General features: G+C 46.1%; 1 protein-coding gene across 1 annotated transcript in view; it reads right to left on the minus strand.

Moving 5' to 3' along the window:
- Positions 1 to 18,230, minus strand: part of LOC139531414 (tetratricopeptide repeat protein 21B-like) — a 152,138-nt gene that overhangs the window by 29,122 nt on the left and 104,786 nt on the right. Inside the window, exons 17-23 of the mRNA XM_071327863.1 lie at positions 16,857 to 17,054; positions 16,385 to 16,537; positions 16,145 to 16,303; positions 14,580 to 14,690; positions 5,536 to 5,778; positions 4,455 to 4,646; positions 708 to 818 (exon numbers count right to left, since the gene is read on the minus strand). Coding sequence (XP_071183964.1) covers positions 708 to 818; positions 4,455 to 4,646; positions 5,536 to 5,778; positions 14,580 to 14,690; positions 16,145 to 16,303; positions 16,385 to 16,537; positions 16,857 to 17,054 — 1,167 coding nt within the window. The remainder of the gene's footprint in view (positions 1 to 707; positions 819 to 4,454; positions 4,647 to 5,535; positions 5,779 to 14,579; positions 14,691 to 16,144; positions 16,304 to 16,384; positions 16,538 to 16,856; positions 17,055 to 18,230) is intronic.

Here is an 18,230-nt window from a genome sequence, read left to right on the forward strand (position 1 = left end):
CCATTATTCCTCCTCCACCAAACTTTACAGTTGGCACTATGCATTTGGGCAGGTAGCGTTCTCCTGGCATCCGCCAAAACCCAGATTCGTATGTTGGACTGCGTTTCCACTGCTCCAGAGTACAATGGAGGCAAACTTTACACCACTCCAGCCGACGCTTGGCATTGTGCATGGAGATCTTAGGTTTGTGTGCGACTGCTCGGCCACGGAAACCCATTTCATGAAGCTCCCAACGAACAGTTCTTGTGCTGACGTTGCTTTCAGAGGCTGTTTCTGAACTCAGTAGTGAGTGTCGCAACCGAAGACAGACAATGATAACGTGCTATGCGCTTCAGCACTCGGAGGTTCCATTCTGTGAGCTTGTGTGGTCTACCACTTCGTGGCTGAGCCGTTGTTGCTCCGAGACGTTTCCACTTCACAATAACAGCACTTACAGTTGACCGGGGCAGCTCTAGCAGGGCAGAAATTTGACGAACTGACTTGTTGGAAAGGTGGCATCCTATGACGGTGCCACGTTGAAAGTCACTGAGCTCTTCATTCCGGTCCATTCTACTGCCAATGTTTGTCTATGGAGATTGCAAGGCTGTATGCTCAATTTTATTCACCTGTCAGTAACCGATGTGGATGAAATATCCGAATCCACTAACTTGAATGGGTGTCCAAATACTTTTGCGTATATAGTGTATATAGAGGAGAGAGGATTGTACCATTGTGGCGTCAGGGAGGAGGGCATCCCTTCCCAGCACCTCCTCAACCTGCATCATGGCTTCATCCGTCTTCCCATTCTCCAGGTAGAACTGGGCCAACTCCAGACTGATCTGAGAGGGGAGTATAGATCAGATATAGATCAGATCTACAGAATATAGATACAGTTGAAGTCGGAGGTTTACATCCACTGAGGTTGGAGTCATTAAAACTCGTTTTTCAACCACTCCACAAATTTCTTGTTAACAAACTATAGTTTTGTCATGTCGGTTAGGATATCTACTTTGTGCATGACACAAGTAAGTTTTCCAACAATTGTTTACAGGCAGATTATTTCACTTATAATTCACTGTATCACAATTCCAGTGGGTCAGAAGTTTACATACACTAAGTTGACTGTGCCTTTAAACAGCTTGGAAAATTCCAGAAAATTATGTCATGGCTTTAGAAATTTCTGATAGGCTAATTGACATCATTTGAGTCAATTGGAGGTGTACCTGTGGATGTATTTCAAGGCCTACCTTCAAACCCAGTGTCTCTTTGCTTGACATCATGGGAAAATCAAAAGAAATCAGCCAAGACCTCAGAAAAAGAAATTGTAGACGTCCACAAGTCTGGTTCATCCTAGGGAGCAATTTCCAAACGCCTGAAGGTACCACGTTAATCTGTACAAACAATAGTACGCAAGTATAAACACCATGGGACCACGCAGCCGTCATACCGCTCAGGAAGGAGACGCGTTCTGTCTCCTAGAGATGAATGTACTTTGGTGCGAAAAGTGCAAATCAATCCCAGAACAACAGCAAAGGACCTTGTGAAGATGCTGGAGGTAACAGGTACAAAAGTATCTATATCCACAGTAAAACGAGTCCTATCGACATAACCTGAAAGGCTGCTCAGTAGGGAAGAAGCCACTGCTCCAAAACCGCCATAAAAAAGCCAGACTACGGTTTGCAACTGCACATGGGGACAAAGACCGTACTTTTTGGAGAAATGTCCTCTGGTCTGATGAAACAAAAATAGAACTGTTTGGCCATAATGACCATCGTTATGTTTGGTAAAAAAGGGGGAGGCTTGCAAGCCGAAGAACACCATCCCAACCGTGAAGCACGGGGGTGGCAGCATCATGTTGTGGGGGTGCTTTGCTGCAGGAGGGACTGGTGCACTTCACAAAATAGATGGCTTCATGAGGTAAGAAATTTTGGTGGATATATTGAAGCAACATCTCAAGACATCAGTCAGGAAGTTAAAGCTCTGTCCATTTGGAAGACCCATTTCCGACCATGACCCCAAGCATACTTCCAAAGTTGTTGCAAAATGGCTTAAGGACAACAAAGTCAAGGTATTGGAGTGGCCATCACAAAGCCCTGACCTCAATCCCATAGAGAATTTGTGAGCAGAACTGAAAAAGTGTGTGCGAGCAAGGAGGCCTACAAACCTGACTCAGTTACACCAGCTCTGTCAGGAGGAATGGGCCAAAATTCACCCAACGTATTGTGGGAAGCTTGTGAAAGGCTACCTGAGACATTTGACCCAAGTTAAACAATTTAAAGGCAATGCTACCAAATACTAAATAAGTGTATGTAAACTTCTGACCCACTGGGAATGTGATGAAAGAAATAAAAGCTGAAATAAATCATTCTCTCTACTATTATTCTGACATTTCACATTCTTAAAATAACCTTGTTGTCTGTCCTCCCGATGGCTACTATAGCCTGGTTGTAGTAATACTAACCTTGTTGTCTGTCCTCCCGATGGCTACTATAGCCTGGTTGTAGTAATACTAACCTTGTTGTCTGTCCTCCCGATGGCTACTATAGCCTGGTTGTAGTAATACTAACTTTGTTGTCTGTCCTCCCGATGGCTACTATAGCCTGGTTGTAGTAATACTAACCTTGTTGTCTGTCCTCCCGATGGCTACTATAGCCTGGTTGTATTAATACTAACCTTGTTGTCTGTCCTCCTGATGGCTACTATAGCCTGGTTGTAGTAATACTAACCTTGTTGTCTGTCCTCCCGATGGCTACTATAGCCTGGTTGTAGTAATACTAACCTTGTTGTCTGTCCTCCTGATGGCTACTATAGCCTGGTTGTAGTAATACTAACCTTGTTGTCTGTCCTCCCGATGGCTACTATAGCCTGGTTGTAGTAATACTAACCTTGTTGTCTGTCCTCCCGATGGCTACTATAGCCTGGTTGTAGTAATACTAACCTTGTTGTCTGTCCTCCTGATGGCTACTATAGCCTGGTTGTAGTAATACTAACCTTGTTGTCTGTCCTCCCGATGGCTACTATAGCCTGGTTGTAGTAATACTAACCTTGTTGTCTGTCCTCCCGATGGCTACTATAGCCTGGTTGTAGTAATACTAACCTTGTTGTCTGTCCTCCCGATGGCTACTATAGCCTGGTTGTAGTAATACTAACCTTGTTGTCTGTCCTCCCGATGGCTACTATAGCCTGGTTGTAGTATAACTAACCTTGTTGTCTGTCCTCCTGATGGCTACTATAGCCTGGTTGTAGTAATACTAACCTTGTTGTCTGTCCTCCTGATGGCTACTATAGCCTGGTTGTAGTATAACTAACCTTGTTGTCTGTCCTCCCGATGGCTACTATAGCCTGGTTGTAGTATAACTAACCTTGTTGTCTGTCCTCCCGATGGCTACTATAGCCTGGTTGTAGTAATACTAACCTTGTTGTCTGTCCTCCCGATGGCTACTATAGCCTGGTTGTAGTAATACTAACCTTGTTGTCTGGCCTCCCGATGGCTACTATAGCCTGGTTGTAGTAATACTAACCTTGTTGTCTGTCCTCCTGATGGCTACTATAGCCTGGTTGTAGTAATACTAACCTTGTTGTCTGTCCTCCCGATGGCTACTATAGCCTGGTTGTAGTAATACTAACCTTGTTGTCTGTCCTCCCGATGGCTACTATAGCCTGGTTGTAGTAATACTAACCTTGTTGTCTGTCCTCCCGATGGCTACTATAGCCTGGTTGTAGTATAACTAACCTTGTTGTCTGTCCTCCTGATGGCTACTATAGCCTGGTTGTAGTAATACTAACCTTGTTGTCTGTCCTCCTGATGGCTACTATAGCCTGGTTGTAGTATAACTAACCTTGTTGTCTGTCCTCCCGATGGCTACTATAGCCTGGTTGTAGTAATACTAACCTTGTTGTCTGTCCTCCCGATGGCTACTATAGCCTGGTTGTAGTAATACTAACCTTGTTGTCTGTCCTCCCGATGGCTACTATAGCCTGGTTGTAGTAATACTAACCTTGTTGTCTGTCCTCCCGATGGCTACTATAGCCTGGTTGTAGTATAACTAACCTTGTTGTCTGTCCTCCTGATGGCTACTATAGCCTGGTTGTAGTAATACTAACCTTGTTGTCTGTCCTCCTGATGGCTACTATAGCCTGGTTGTAGTATAACTAACCTTGTTGTCTGTCCTCCCGATGGCTACTATAGCCTGGTTGTAGTATAACTAACCTTGTTGTCTGTCCTCCTGATGGCTACTATAGCCTGGTTGTAGTATAACTAACCTTGTTGTCTGTCCTCCCGATGGCTACTATAGCCTGGTTGTAGTAATACTAACCTTGTTGTCTGTCCTCCTGATGGCTACTATAGCCTGGTTGTAGTAATACTAACCTTGTTGTCTGTCCTCCCGATGGCTACTATAGCCTGGTTGTAGTAATACTAACCTTGTTGTCTGTCCTCCTGATGGCTACTATAGCCTGGTTGTAGTAATACTAACCTTGTTGTCTGTCCTCCCGATGGCTACTATAGCCTGGTTGTAGTAATACTTGGTCCTGTCTACATCGGTCCTGCTACGGTAGTGTCTGGCCAGCTGACAACAGATGGAACACAGCACGGTTCTCCCTTGTTCCAGCAGCTCTGGGCGCTCTGTTTGACACCGCTTCAGGACACTCTCCTGGACACTGTGGGCCTGGGAGAGACAGACACCGTGTAAGAAACACACAGCCCATTTGGAAAGGAAGTCCTCCTCACACAGGGCACCATGAGTGACAACAGATCCCCCCACATAGAACCTGTTACACTGTCACAAACTAGCTACAGTCAAACTGAGAGGTACTAGTTACTGTACTGTCTGTTACTGACAACATTAACACAAGTGGAAAATGACTGTATCAACATGTCATTGTTCTAAGACCTTCTCCAATGTTTCCTGGACTGATCAGCGTAGTGAGCCCTACCTTCTCCAGAGTAACCCTAACCTTCTCCAGAGTAACCCTAACCTTCTCCAGAGTAACCCTAACCTTCTCCATAGTAACCCTAACTCTAACCTTCTCCAGAGTAACCCTGACCTTCTCCAGAGTAACCCTAACCTTCTCCAGAGTAACCCTAACCTTCTCCAGAGTAACCCTAACCTTCTCCATAGTAACCCTAACTCTAACCTTCTCCAGAGTAACCCTAACTCTAACCTTCTCCATAGTAACCCTAACCCTCTCCATAGTAACCCTAATCTTCTCCAGAGTAACCCTAACCCTGACCTTCTCCATAGTAACCCTAAATCTAACCCTGACCTTCTCCATAGTAACCTTAACTCTAACCTTCTCCATAGTGACCCTCAATCTAACCCTGACCTTCTCCATAGTAACCCTAACTCTCACCTTCTCCAGAGTAACCCTAACTCTAACCTTCTCCATAGTAACCCTAACCCTGACCTTCTCCATAGTAACCCTAACCCTCTCCATAGTAACCCTAACTCTCTCCATAGTAACCCTAACTCTCACCTTCTCCAGAGTAACCCTGACCTTCTCCGCAGTAACCCTAACTCTGACCTTCTCCAGAGTAACCCTAACTCCAAGCCTTACCTTCTCTAGTGTGTCCTGGACCGATCCCTGGTCAGCATAGTGTGCTCTGGCTAGCAGCAGAAAGTACTGTACGTTGCTCATCAGGCTGGAGACGGTCAGTGTACCATCATCACAGTGCAGAGCGGTCATCAGAGTCCTCTGGGCCTTGCCATACTGACGCAGCTTCAGGAGCAGCTCTACCAGGTCCACCACCAGAGAGTCATGACCGCCCAGCTTCACTGCACTCTCATAGTGACGGACAGCCTGCAAGACCAATCAGGTTAGATATAAATACTCTCATAGTGACGGACAGTCTGCAAGACCAATCAGGTTAGATATAAATACTCTCATAGTGACGGACAGTCTGCAAGACCAATCAGGTTAGATATAAATACTCTCATAGTGACGGACAGCCTGCAAGACCAATCAGGTTAGATATAAATACTCTCATAGTGACGGACAGCCTGCAAGACCAATCAGGTTAGATATAAATACTCTCATAGTGACGGACAGCCTGCAAGACCAATCAGGTTAGATATAAATACTCTCATAGTGACGGACAGCCTGCAAGACCAATCAGGTTAGATATAAATACTCTCATAGTGACGGACAGCCTGCAAGACCAATAGGGTTAGACATAAATACTCTCATAGTGACGGACAGCCTGCAAGACCAATAGGGTTAGACATAAATACTCTCATAGTGACGGACAGCCTGCAAGACCAATCAGGTTAGATATAAATACTCTCATAGTGACGGACAGCCTGCAAGACCAATAGGGTTAGACATAAATACTCTCATAGTGACGGACAGCCTGCAAGACCAATAGGGTTAGACATAAATACTCTCATAGTGACGGACAGCCTGCAAGACCAATCAGGTTAGATATAAATACTCTCATAGTGACGGACAGCCTGCAAGACCAATCAGGTTAGATATAAATACTCTCATAGTGACAGACAGCCTGCAAGACCAATAGGGTTAGACATAAATACTCTCATAGTGACGGACAGCCTGCAAGACCAATCAGGTTAGATATAAATACTCTCATAGTGACGGACAGCCTGCAAGACCAATAGGGTTAGACATAAATACTCTCATAGTGACGGACAGCCTGCAAGACCAATCAGGTTAGACATAAATACTCTCATAGTGACGGGCAGCCTGCAAGACCAATCAGGTTAGATATAAATACTCTCATAGTGACGGACAGCCTGCAAGACCAATAGGGTTAGACATAAATACTCTCATAGTGACGGACAGCCTGCAAGACCAATAGGGTTAGACATAAATACTCTCATAGTGACGGACAGCCTGCAAGACCAATCAGGTTAGATATAAATACTCTCATAGTGACGGACAGCCTGCAAGACCAATAGGGTTAGACATAAATACTCTCATAGTGACGGACAGCCTGCAAGACCAATCAGGTTAGATATAAATACTCTCATAGTGACGGACAGCCTGCAAGACCAATCAGGTTAGATATAAATACTCTCATAGTGACAGACAGCCTGCAAGACCAATAGGGTTAGACATAAATACTCTCATAGTGACGGACAGCCTGCAAGACCAATCAGGTTAGATATAAATACTCTCATAGTGACGGACAGCCTGCAAGACCAATAGGGTTAGACATAAATACTCTCATAGTGACGGACAGCCTGCAAGACCAATCAGGTTAGACATAAATACTCTCATAGTGACGGGCAGCCTGCAAGACCAATCAGGTTAGATATAAATACTCTCATAGTGACGGACAGCCTGCAAGACCAATCAGGTTAGATATAAATACTCTCATAGTGACTGACCATAGTCTCTGTGCCCATGAAAGCGAAGGTAACCTGCCTAAATGACTACCGCCCCGTAGCACTCACATCTGTAGCCATGAAGTGCTTTGAAAGACTGGTCATGGCTCACATCAACACCATTATCCCAGAAACCCTAGACCCACTCCAATTTGCATACCGCAACAACAGATCCACAGATGACGCAATCGACACTGCCCTGTTCCACCTGGACAAAAGGAACACCTATGTGAGAATATTGTTCATTAACTACAGCTCAGCGTTCAACACCATAGTGCCCTCAAAGCTCATCACTAAGCTAAGGACCCTGGGACTAAACACCTCCCTGTGCAACTGGATCCTGGACTTCCTTACGGGCTGCCCCCAGGTGGTAAGGTTAGGTAACAACACATCTGCCACGCTGATCCTCAACACGGGGGCCCCTCAGGAGTGCGTGCTTAGTCCCCTCCTGTACTCCCTGTTCACCCACGACTGCGTGACCAAGCACCACTCCAACACCATCAGTGGTTGGCCTGATCACCGACAACGATGAGACAGCCTACAGGGAGGAGGTCAGAGACCTGACAACGATGAGACAGCCTATAGGGAGGAGATCAGAGACCTGGCAGTGTGGTGCCAGAACAACAACCTCTCCCTTCAATGTGAGCAAGACAACAAAGAGCTTCTCTTAGTTCAAAACTCCTAATCCCCAAAATGGGAGAACAAAACAATATTTCTAATTTTGAGAATGGGGGAATGGTCCGAAGACACTTAAGGGACAGTCATGACGAGTGTGTTTCATTTGGTGACCTCATGAAGGACAGGAAATTGTTAAAGGAATTTAATTCCTATATGTTTATCAACCAATTCAATCAAAACACTCTGTCCATACATAAGAATTTGTAAGATACTTATCAGCATAAAATGGACAGAAACCAGTCTCAAAATCAATCAATCAATAGCGTTTATTCTCGAGAGTACTGATCATAGTACAATTTACATCAGGTTATATAATAAAAATGACGTCATAGGTTTTAAAATGTCCTTCCTCCTCTCGGATACAATGGCAGTACAGTTAGCGTTCTTGGATTGTCTGCCACCTGTTAAACAATCTGCAACCAACCCAAGGTCTCTCCCCTCCCTGGGTAGAGACAGAATGTCCTGTAAGGAACACATCATTCTTGCCTGTCTGAAGATAACTCCATTCTTTCTAACAAGGAACACATTATATTCAGCATTATGATTATAATAAGATTCATTCATCCATACAGTAATATAGTAGTATTCTGTTTAGTTATAATTCTAAGTCAAATGTATTTAATATTTGAGTCATTTATTCATAAAAATCCCGTAACAGAAACACACATAACCGTATCTCTTAAAGTGTACATTTCCCAGCTGTCAGATTTACATCGAAATATTGTGAAACGTATGTGATTAAACATGAAACTATTTGTGAAAAGATGTAAAGTGATGTTAAGTATGGATTTTCATATAAAGATTAACTAGTCAGTGGCCATATTCCCGTGAGCCTAGACATCACATTAGGCTTCACAGGACCGCCCTTTTTCTCTAAAGTGTATAAAACCCACTCCTGACAAAATTCACATTAGACTAGAAAACATGCAGCTGATACTTCATGTGAAATGGTTGAAACTACAACTCTACCAAATGACGAGTCAGAGAATGCCGGGACAGAGTCCCCATGTTGGAATGGCTACAATTCTATAGGCCACGGAGACCATACAGCTGTAGTTTTGGCTACACGGCTGGAAATGGTTCAACTCTGAGACTATCGATCACTACAGAATAAGAGTAAATCTTTGACGTTGAATTACTCGTCTGCAGCTGGAATTTACGTAAGTCTAGTACGAGAATACTGACAACCGCGGAAGCCTCTATTCTATGAGAACATTTCTGAATGGTACTCTGAAGTGTCCATTCTAACCATCTACAACCACGAAAGATATTGTGACTTCTGGGAAAGTTAACCCCAGACTCTGATGAACTCTACAGGACGATTGAGTGTTTTCAATGGAGAGACAAATATATACATTGCAATTATTCTCGAATGAGCATCCGTTCATGTGCAAAGAATTAGCATTTCAATGATTATAATTATCCGCTGTGTGTAGTGAATCAATTTTGTCTTTCCCGCTCTTTCTCAGTCCCCACCCCAGTCCCCATGTTAGACCAGCAGCACCTTGTTTCTCTATGAAGGAGAGAACAGACATACAGGATGTTAGACCAGCAGCACCTTGTTTCTCTATGAAGGAGAGAACAGACATACAGGATGTTAGACCAGCAGCACCTTGTTTCTCTATGAAGGAGAGAACAGACATACAGGATGTTAGACCAGCAGCACCTTGTTTCTTTATGAAGGAGAGAACAGACATACAGGATGTTAGACCAGCAGCACCTTGTTTCTCTATGAAGGAGAGAACAGACATACAGGATGTTAGACCAGCAGCACCTTGTTTCTCTATGAAGGAGAGAACAGACATACAGGATGTTAGACCAGCAGCACCTTGTTTCTCTATGAAGGAGAGAACAGACATACAGGATGTTAGACCAGCAGCACCTTGTTTCTCTATGAAGGAGAGAACAGACATACAGGATGTTAGACCAGCGTACAGGATGTTAGACCAGCAGCACCTTGTTTCTCTATGAAGGAGAGAACAGACATACAGGATGTTAGACCAGCAGCACCTGGTTTCTCTATGAAGGAGAGAACAGACATACAGGATGTTAGACCAGCAGCACCTGGTTTCTCTATGAAGGAGAGAACAGACATACAGGATGTTAGACCAGCAGCACCTTGTTTCTCTATGAAGGAGAGAACAGACATACAGGATGTTAGACCAGCAGCACCTTGTTTCTCTATGAAGGAGAGAACAGACATACAGGATGTTAGACCAGCAGCACCTTGTTTCTCTATGAAGGAGAGAACAGATATACAGGATGTTAGACCAGCAGCACCTTGTTTCTCTATGAAGGAGAGAACAGATATACAGGATGTTAGACCAGCAGCACCTTGTTTCTCTATGAAGGAGAGAACAGACATACAGGATGTTAGACCAGCAGCACCTTGTTTCTCTATGAAGGAGAGAACAGACATACAGGATGTTAGACCAGCAGCACCTTGTTTCTCTATGAAGGAGAGAACAGACATACAGGATGTTAGACCAGCAGCACCTTGTTTCTCTATGAAGGAGAGAACAGACATACAGGATGTTAGACCAGCAGCACCTTGTTTCTCTATGAAGGAGAGAACAGACATACAGGATGTTAGACCAGCAGCACCTTGTTTCTTTATGAAGGAGAGAACAGACATACAGGATGTTAGACCAGCAGCACCTTGTTTCTCTATGAAGGAGAGAACAGATATACAGGATGTTAGACCAGCAGCACCTTGTTTCTTTATGAAGGAGAGAACAGACATACAGGATGTTAGACCAGCGTACAGGATGTTAGACCAGCAGCACCTGGTTTCTCTATGAAGGAGAGAACAGATATACAGGATGTTAGACCAGCAGCACCTTGTTTCTCTATGAAGGAGAGAACAGACATACAGGATGTTAGACCAGCAGCACCTGGTTTCTCTATGAAGGAGAGAACAGACATACAGGATGTTAGACCAGCAGCACCTTGTTTCTTTATGAAGGAGAGAACAGACATACAGGATGTTAGACCAGCAGCACCTTGTTTCTCTATGAAGGAGAGAACAGATATACAGGATGTTAGACCAGCAGCACCTTGTTTCTCTATGAAGGAGAGAACAGACATACAGGATGTTAGACCAGCAGCACCTTGTTTCTCTATGAAGGAGAGAACAGACATACAGGATGTTAGACCAGCAGCACCTTGTTTCTCTATGAAGGAGAGAACAGACATACAGGATGTTAGACCAGCAGCACCTGGTTTCTCTATGAAGGAGAGAACAGACATACAGGATGTTAGACCAGCAGCACCTTGTTTCTCTATGAAGGAGAGAACAGACATACAGGATGTTAGACCAGCAGCACCTTGTTTCTCTATGAAGGAGAGAACAGACATACAGGATGTTAGACCAGCAGCACCTTGTTTCTCTATGAAGGAGAGAACAGATATACAGGATGTTAGACCAGCGTACAGGATGTTAGACCAGCAGCACCTTGTTTCTCTATGAAGGAGAGAACAGATATACAGGATGTTAGACCAGCAGCACCTGGTTTCTCTATGAAGGAGAGAACAGACATACAGGATGTTAGACCAGCAGCACCTGGTTTCTCTATGAAGGAGAGAACAGACATACAGGATGTTAGACCAGCAGCACCTGGTTTCTCTATGAAGGAGAGAACAGATATACAGGATGTTAGACCAGCAGCACCTTGTTTCTCTATGAAGGAGAGAACAGACATACAGGATGTTAGACCAGCAGCACCTTGTTTCTCTATGAAGGAGAGAACAGACATACAGGATGTTAGACCAGCAGCACCTTGTTTCTCTATGAAGGAGAGAACAGACATACAGGATGTTAGACCAGCAGCACCTTGTTTCTCTATGAAGGAGAGAACAGACATACAGGATGTTAGACCAGCGTACAGGATGTTAGACCAGCAGCACCTTGTTTCTCTATGAAGGAGAGAACAGACATACAGGATGTTAGACCAGCAGCACCTTGTTTCTCTATGAAGGAGAGAACAGACATACAGGATGTTAGACCAGCAGCACCTTGTTTCTCTATGAAGGAGAGAACAGACATACAGGATGTTAGACCAGCAGCACCTTGTTTCTCTATGAAGGAGAGAACAGACATACAGGATGTTAGACCAGCAGCACCTTGTTTCTCTATGAAGGAGAGAACAGATATACAGGATGTTAGACCAGCAGCACCTTGTTTCTCTATGAAGGAGAGAACAGACATACAGGATGTTAGACCAGCAGCACCTTGTTTCTCTATGAAGGAGAGAACAGACATACAGGATGTTAGACCAGCAGCACCTTGTTTCTCTATGAAGGAGAGAACAGACATACAGGATGTTAGACCAGCAGCACCTTGTTTCTCTATGAAGGAGAGAACAGACATACAGGATGTTAGACCAGCAGCACCTTGTTTCTCTATGAAGGAGAGAACAGACATACAGGATGTTAGACCAGCAGCACCTTGTTTCTCTATGAAGGAGAGAACAGACATACAGGATGTTAGACCAGCAGCACCTTGTTTCTCTATGAAGGAGAGAACAGACATACAGGATGTTAGACCAGCAGCACCTTGTTTCTCTATGAAGGAGAGAACAGATATACAGGATGTTAGACCAGCAGCACCTTGTTTCTCTATGAAGGAGAGAACGGACATACAGGATGTTAGACCAGCAGCACCTTGTTTCTCTATGAAGGAGAGAACAGACATACAGGATGTTAGACCAGCAGCACCTGGTTTCTTTATGAAGGAGAGAACAGACATACAGGATGTTAGACCAGCAGCACCTTGTTTCTCTATGAAGGAGAGAACAGACATACAGGATGTTAGACCAGCGTACAGGATGTTAGACCAGCAGCACCTTGTTTCTCTATGAAGGAGAGAACAGACATACAGGATGTTAGACCAGCAGCACCTTGTTTCTCTATGAAGGAGAGAACAGACATACAGGATGTTAGACCAGCAGCACCTTGTTTCTTTATGAAGGAGAGAACAGATATACAGGATGTTAGACCAGCGTACAGGATGTTAGACCAGCAGCACCTGGTTTCTCTATGAAGGAGAGAACAGACATACAGGATGTTAGACCAGCAGCACCTGGTTTCTCTATGAAGGAGAGAACAGACATACAGGATGTTAGACCAGCAGCACCTTGTTTCTCTATGAAGGAGAGAACAGACATACAGGATGTTAGACCAGCAGCACCTTGTTTCTCTATGAAGGAGAGAACAGACATACAGGATGTTAGACCAGCGTACAGGATGTTAGACCAGCAGCACCTGGTTTCTCTATGAAGGAGAGAACAGACATACAGGATGTTAGACCAGCAGCACCTTGTTTCTCTATGAAGGAGAGAACAGACATACAGGATGTTAGACCAGCAGCACCTTGTTTCTCTATGAAGGAGAGAACAGACATACAGGATGTTAGACCAGCAGCACCTTGTTTCTCTATGAAGGAGAGAACAGACATACAGGATGTTAGACCAGCAGCACCTTGTTTCTCTATGAAGGAGAGAACAGACGTACAGGATGTTAGACCAGCAGCACCTTGTTTCTCTATGAAGGAGAGAACAGACATACAGGATGTTAGACCAGCAGCACCTTGTTTCTCTATGAAGGAGAGAACAGACGTACAGGATGTTAGACCAGCGTACAGGATGTTAGACCAGCAGCACCTGGTTTCTCTATGAAGGAGAGAACAGACGTACAGGATGTTAGACCAGCAGCACCTTGTTTCTCTATGAAGGAGAGAACAGACATACAGGATGTTAGACCAGCAGCACCTTGTTTCTCTATGAAGGAGAGAACAGACATACAGGATGTTAGACCAGCAGCACCTTGTTTCTCTATGAAGGAGAGAACAGACATACAGGATGTTAGACCAGCAGCACCTTGTTTCTCTATGAAGGAGAGAACAGACATACAGGATGTTAGACCAGCGTACAGGATGTTAGACCAGCAGCACCTTGTTTCTCTATGAAGGAGAGAACAGACATACAGGATGTTAGGCCAGTGACTGACAGCCTGCAGGACCAATCAGGTTAGTGATATAAACACTAAGTGACTGACAGCCTGCAGGACCAATCAGGTTAGTGATATATAAACTCAGTGACTGACAGCCTGCAGGACCAATCAGGTTAATGATATAAACACTCAGTGACTGACAGCCTGCAGGACCAATCAGGTTAGTGATATAAACACTCAGTGACTGACAGCCTGCAGGACCAATCAGGTTAGTGATATAAACACTAAGTGACTGACAGCCTGCTGGACCAATCAGGTTAGTGATATAAACACTAAGTGACTGACAGCCTGCAGGACCAATCAGGTTAGTGATATAAACACTCAGTGACTGACAGCCTGCAGGACCAATCAGGTTAGTGATATAAACACTCAGTGACTGACAGCCTGCAGGACCAATCAGGTAAGACATAGAGTGAGGAGGGAACAGTATGAGAACATTCCTCAGTAAAATGGTAAACAAACACAGCTTTCACTCTTGAGAAATAGTCTGAAAAGGGAAGAATGTCCTGTGTGAGCACTGAGCAGTATCTGTGCTTGAATCTTTGCCACAGCCTTTCCCGTCTCCAATACCTGGTTGTACTGATGGGTCTTCACATAGGCTTGGCCCATCTTTCTCCACAGGGTTGCGTCCCGAGCCGTCCCTCTCATTGCCTCTTGATACACCTCAACAGCTCTCTCTGGCTGCAGAATAGAAATGTGATATTTCATATACCTGTCTGTGTCAATGCATTTGCAAAGTCTTACTAATGTGATATGGACAGTCAATAATACGCAGTACACAAGGTACCACTGGTGTGACAGTTAAAACATATGCCATTTAATACCCTCTTTAATCCACTTACAGTCATGGTGCATATTATTATAGATTTTTACATATGGGTGGTCCAAGAAATCGAACCCACTATCCTGGCATTGCGAGCTCCATGACCTACCAACTGAGCTACAGAGGACCAAGCTCCACGCTCTACCAACTGAGCTACAGAGGACCAAGCTCCATGATCTACCTACTGAGCTACAGAGGACCAAGCTCCACGCTCTACCAACTGAGTTACAGAGGACCAAGCTCCATGATCTACCAACTGAGCTACAGAGGACCAAGCTCCATGATCTACCAACTGAGCTACAGAGGACCAAGCTCCACGCTCTACCAACTGAGTTACAGAGGGCCAAGCTCCATGATCTACCTACTGAGTTACAGAGGACCAAGCTCCATGATCTACCTACTGAGCTACAGAGGACCAAGCTCCACGCTCTACCTACTGAGCTACAGAGGTCCAAGCTCCACGCTCTACCTACTGAGCTACAGAGGACCAAGCTCCACGCTCTACCTACTGAGCTACAGAGGACCAAGCTCCATGATCTACCTACTGAGCTACAGAGGACCAAGCTCCACCTACTGAGTTACAGAGGACCAAGCTCCATGATCTACCTACTGAGTTACAGAGGACCAAGCTCCATGATCTACCTACTGAGCTACAGAGGACCAAGCTCCACGCTCTACCTACTGAGTTACAGAGGACCAAGCTCCATGATCTACCTACTGAGTTACAGAGGACCAAGCTCCACGCTCTACCAACTGAGCTACAGAGGACCAAGCTCCACGCTCTACCTACTGAGCTACAGAGGACCAAGCTCCACGATCTACCTACTGAGCTACAGAGGACCAAGCTCCACGCTCTACCTACTGAGTTACAGAGGACCAAGCTCCATGATCTACCTACTGAGTTACAGAGGACCAAGCTCCATGATCTACCTACTGAGTTACAGAGGACCAAGCTCCATGATCTACCTACTGAGCTACAGAGGACCAAGCTCCACGCTCTACCTACTGAGCTACAGATGAGCAGCTCTTGTTATACCTACTGAGTTACAGATGAGCAGCTCTTGTTATACCTACTGAGTTACAGATGAGCAGCTCTTGTTATACCTACTGAGCTACAGAGGACCAAGCTCCATGATCTACCTACTGAGTTACAGAGGACCAAGCTCCACGCTCTACCTACTGAGCTACAGATGAGCAGCTCTTGTTATACCTACTGAGCTACAGATGAGCAGCTCTTGTTATACCTACTGAGCTACAGATGAGCAGCTCTTGTTATACCTACTCAGTTACAGATGAGCAGCTCTTGTTATACCTCTTGTATGTTGATGTAGGCGTCCCCCAGAAGGATAGAGGACTGAGGCCCGGGTAGTTCATCTCTGATCTCCCTATAGCAGGCTATGTACAGCTTCTTGTCTTTGCGTCTCTGCAGGTATATGAGGGCCATCTTCTCCTTGGCCGCTGTGTAGTGTGTCTGAAGAGAACAAGAAGAAAAAGGAAGATGTACTTTATTGTCCCGTTAACTTAAGAAAGAACAGAACAGTGTCTTCACAACCTGGTCCGGTGTGATGCCTCTGAGGACGCTGAGGGCTGTGTCCAGGTCATCTCTAGCCAAGGCCATGTCCACATTAGCTATTGTCACACAGATCTCCTCGGGGGTACCAGCGAACGCCACCATAGCGTCCTGCAGCACCATGGTCGACTCATGCTGGCAGGAGAGGAGGAAGGGGTTTATAGACACACTCTACACTGTCTACCTGGCAACAGCTCTGCTAGTAAGAAGTGCAGAAACGTGAAGATGAGAAGAGTGGGTCACAACAACGAAAGAGTTACATTGCATGAGGTCAGAACTGTACTTCCACAAACTAACCAAAACTGAACATGTGGCTAGAGGATTGGACTCTATAGCCAAAGTAAAAGTCATCAACATAGGTAGAAGTGGAAGGAAGTACTCATCGGACATGACAGACTACCATAAGTAGTAATCAATCAACCAATCGCTCAATCAATCAATCAATGTAGTGTACCGGTTCTCCGTGTAGTCTCAGTGCCTCAGCCAGCTCCAGGAACACAGTAACACGTTCACTGTTGCTGACGTGGGACTCTCTCACACTCGCTGCGTGGATCCCCATCGCCATCTTCAGGGACTTGATAGCCTCTTCCAGCTTCCCAACACCCCGCAATGCACGGGCCTTTAGTTGGTGGTACTGGGCGAAATCTAGCACCTGGGGAGGGGTGGAGAGAGGTGGAGGGATGGAGAGATGGAGGGATGGAGAGAGGTGGAGGGATGGAGAGAGGTGGAGGGATGGAGAGAGGTGGAGGGATGGAGAGAGGTGGAGGGATGGAGAGAGGTGGAGGGATGGAGAGAGGTGGAGGGATGGAGAGAGGTGGAGGGATGGAGAGAGGTGGAGGGATGGAGAGAGGTGGAGGGATGGAGAGAGATGGAGGGATGGAGAAATGTGGAGAGATGGAGAGAGGTGGAGGGATGGAGAGAGGTGGAGGGATGGAGAGAGGTGGAGGGATGGAGAGAGGTGCAGGGGTAGAGAGAGATGGAGGGATGGAGAGATGTGGAGAGATGGAGAGAGGTGGAGGGATGGAGAGAGGTGGAGGGATGGAGAGAGGTGGAGGGGTGGAGAGAGGTGGAGGGGTGGAGAGAGGTGGAGGGGTGGAGAGAGGTGGAGGGGTGGAGAGAGGTGGAGGGGTGGAGAGAGGTGGAGGGGTGGAGAGAGGTGGAGAGATGGAGAGAGGTGGAGGGATGGAGAGATGTGGAGAGATGGAGAGAGGTGGAGGGATGGAGAGAGATGGAGGGATGGAGAGAGGTGGAGGGATGGAGAGAGGTGGAGGGATGGAGAGAGGTGGAGGGATGGAGAGAGGTGGAGAGATGGAGAGAGGTGGAGGGATGGAGAGAGGTGGAGGGATGGAGAGAGGTGGAGGGATGGAGAGAGGGGGAGGGGTGGAGAGAGGGGGAGGGGTGGAGAGAGGTGGAGGGGTGGAGAGAGGTGGAGGGGTGGAGAGAGGTGGAGGGATGGAGAGAGGTGGAGGGATGGAGAGAGGTGGAGGGGTGGAGAGAGGTGGAGAGAGGTGGAGGGATGGAGAGAGGTGGAGGGATGGAGAGAGGTGGAGGGATGGAGAGAGGTGGAGGGATGGAGAGAGGTGGAGAGAGGTGGAGGGGTGGAGAGAGGTGGAGGGATGGAGAGAGGTGGAGGGGTGGAGAGAGATGGAGGGATGGAGAGATGTGGAGAGATGGAGAGAGGTGGAGGGATGGAGAGAGATGGAGGGGTGGAGAGAGATGGAGGGATGGAGAGATGGAGAGAGGTGGAGGGATGGAGAGAGGTGGAGGGGTGGAGAGAGGTGGAGGGATGGAGAGAGGTGGAGGGATGGAGAGAGGTGGAGGGGTGGAG

This window comes from Salvelinus alpinus, chromosome 10 (genome assembly GCF_045679555.1).
Source record: "Salvelinus alpinus chromosome 10, SLU_Salpinus.1, whole genome shotgun sequence".
Lineage (NCBI taxonomy): Eukaryota > Metazoa > Chordata > Actinopteri > Salmoniformes > Salmonidae > Salvelinus > Salvelinus alpinus.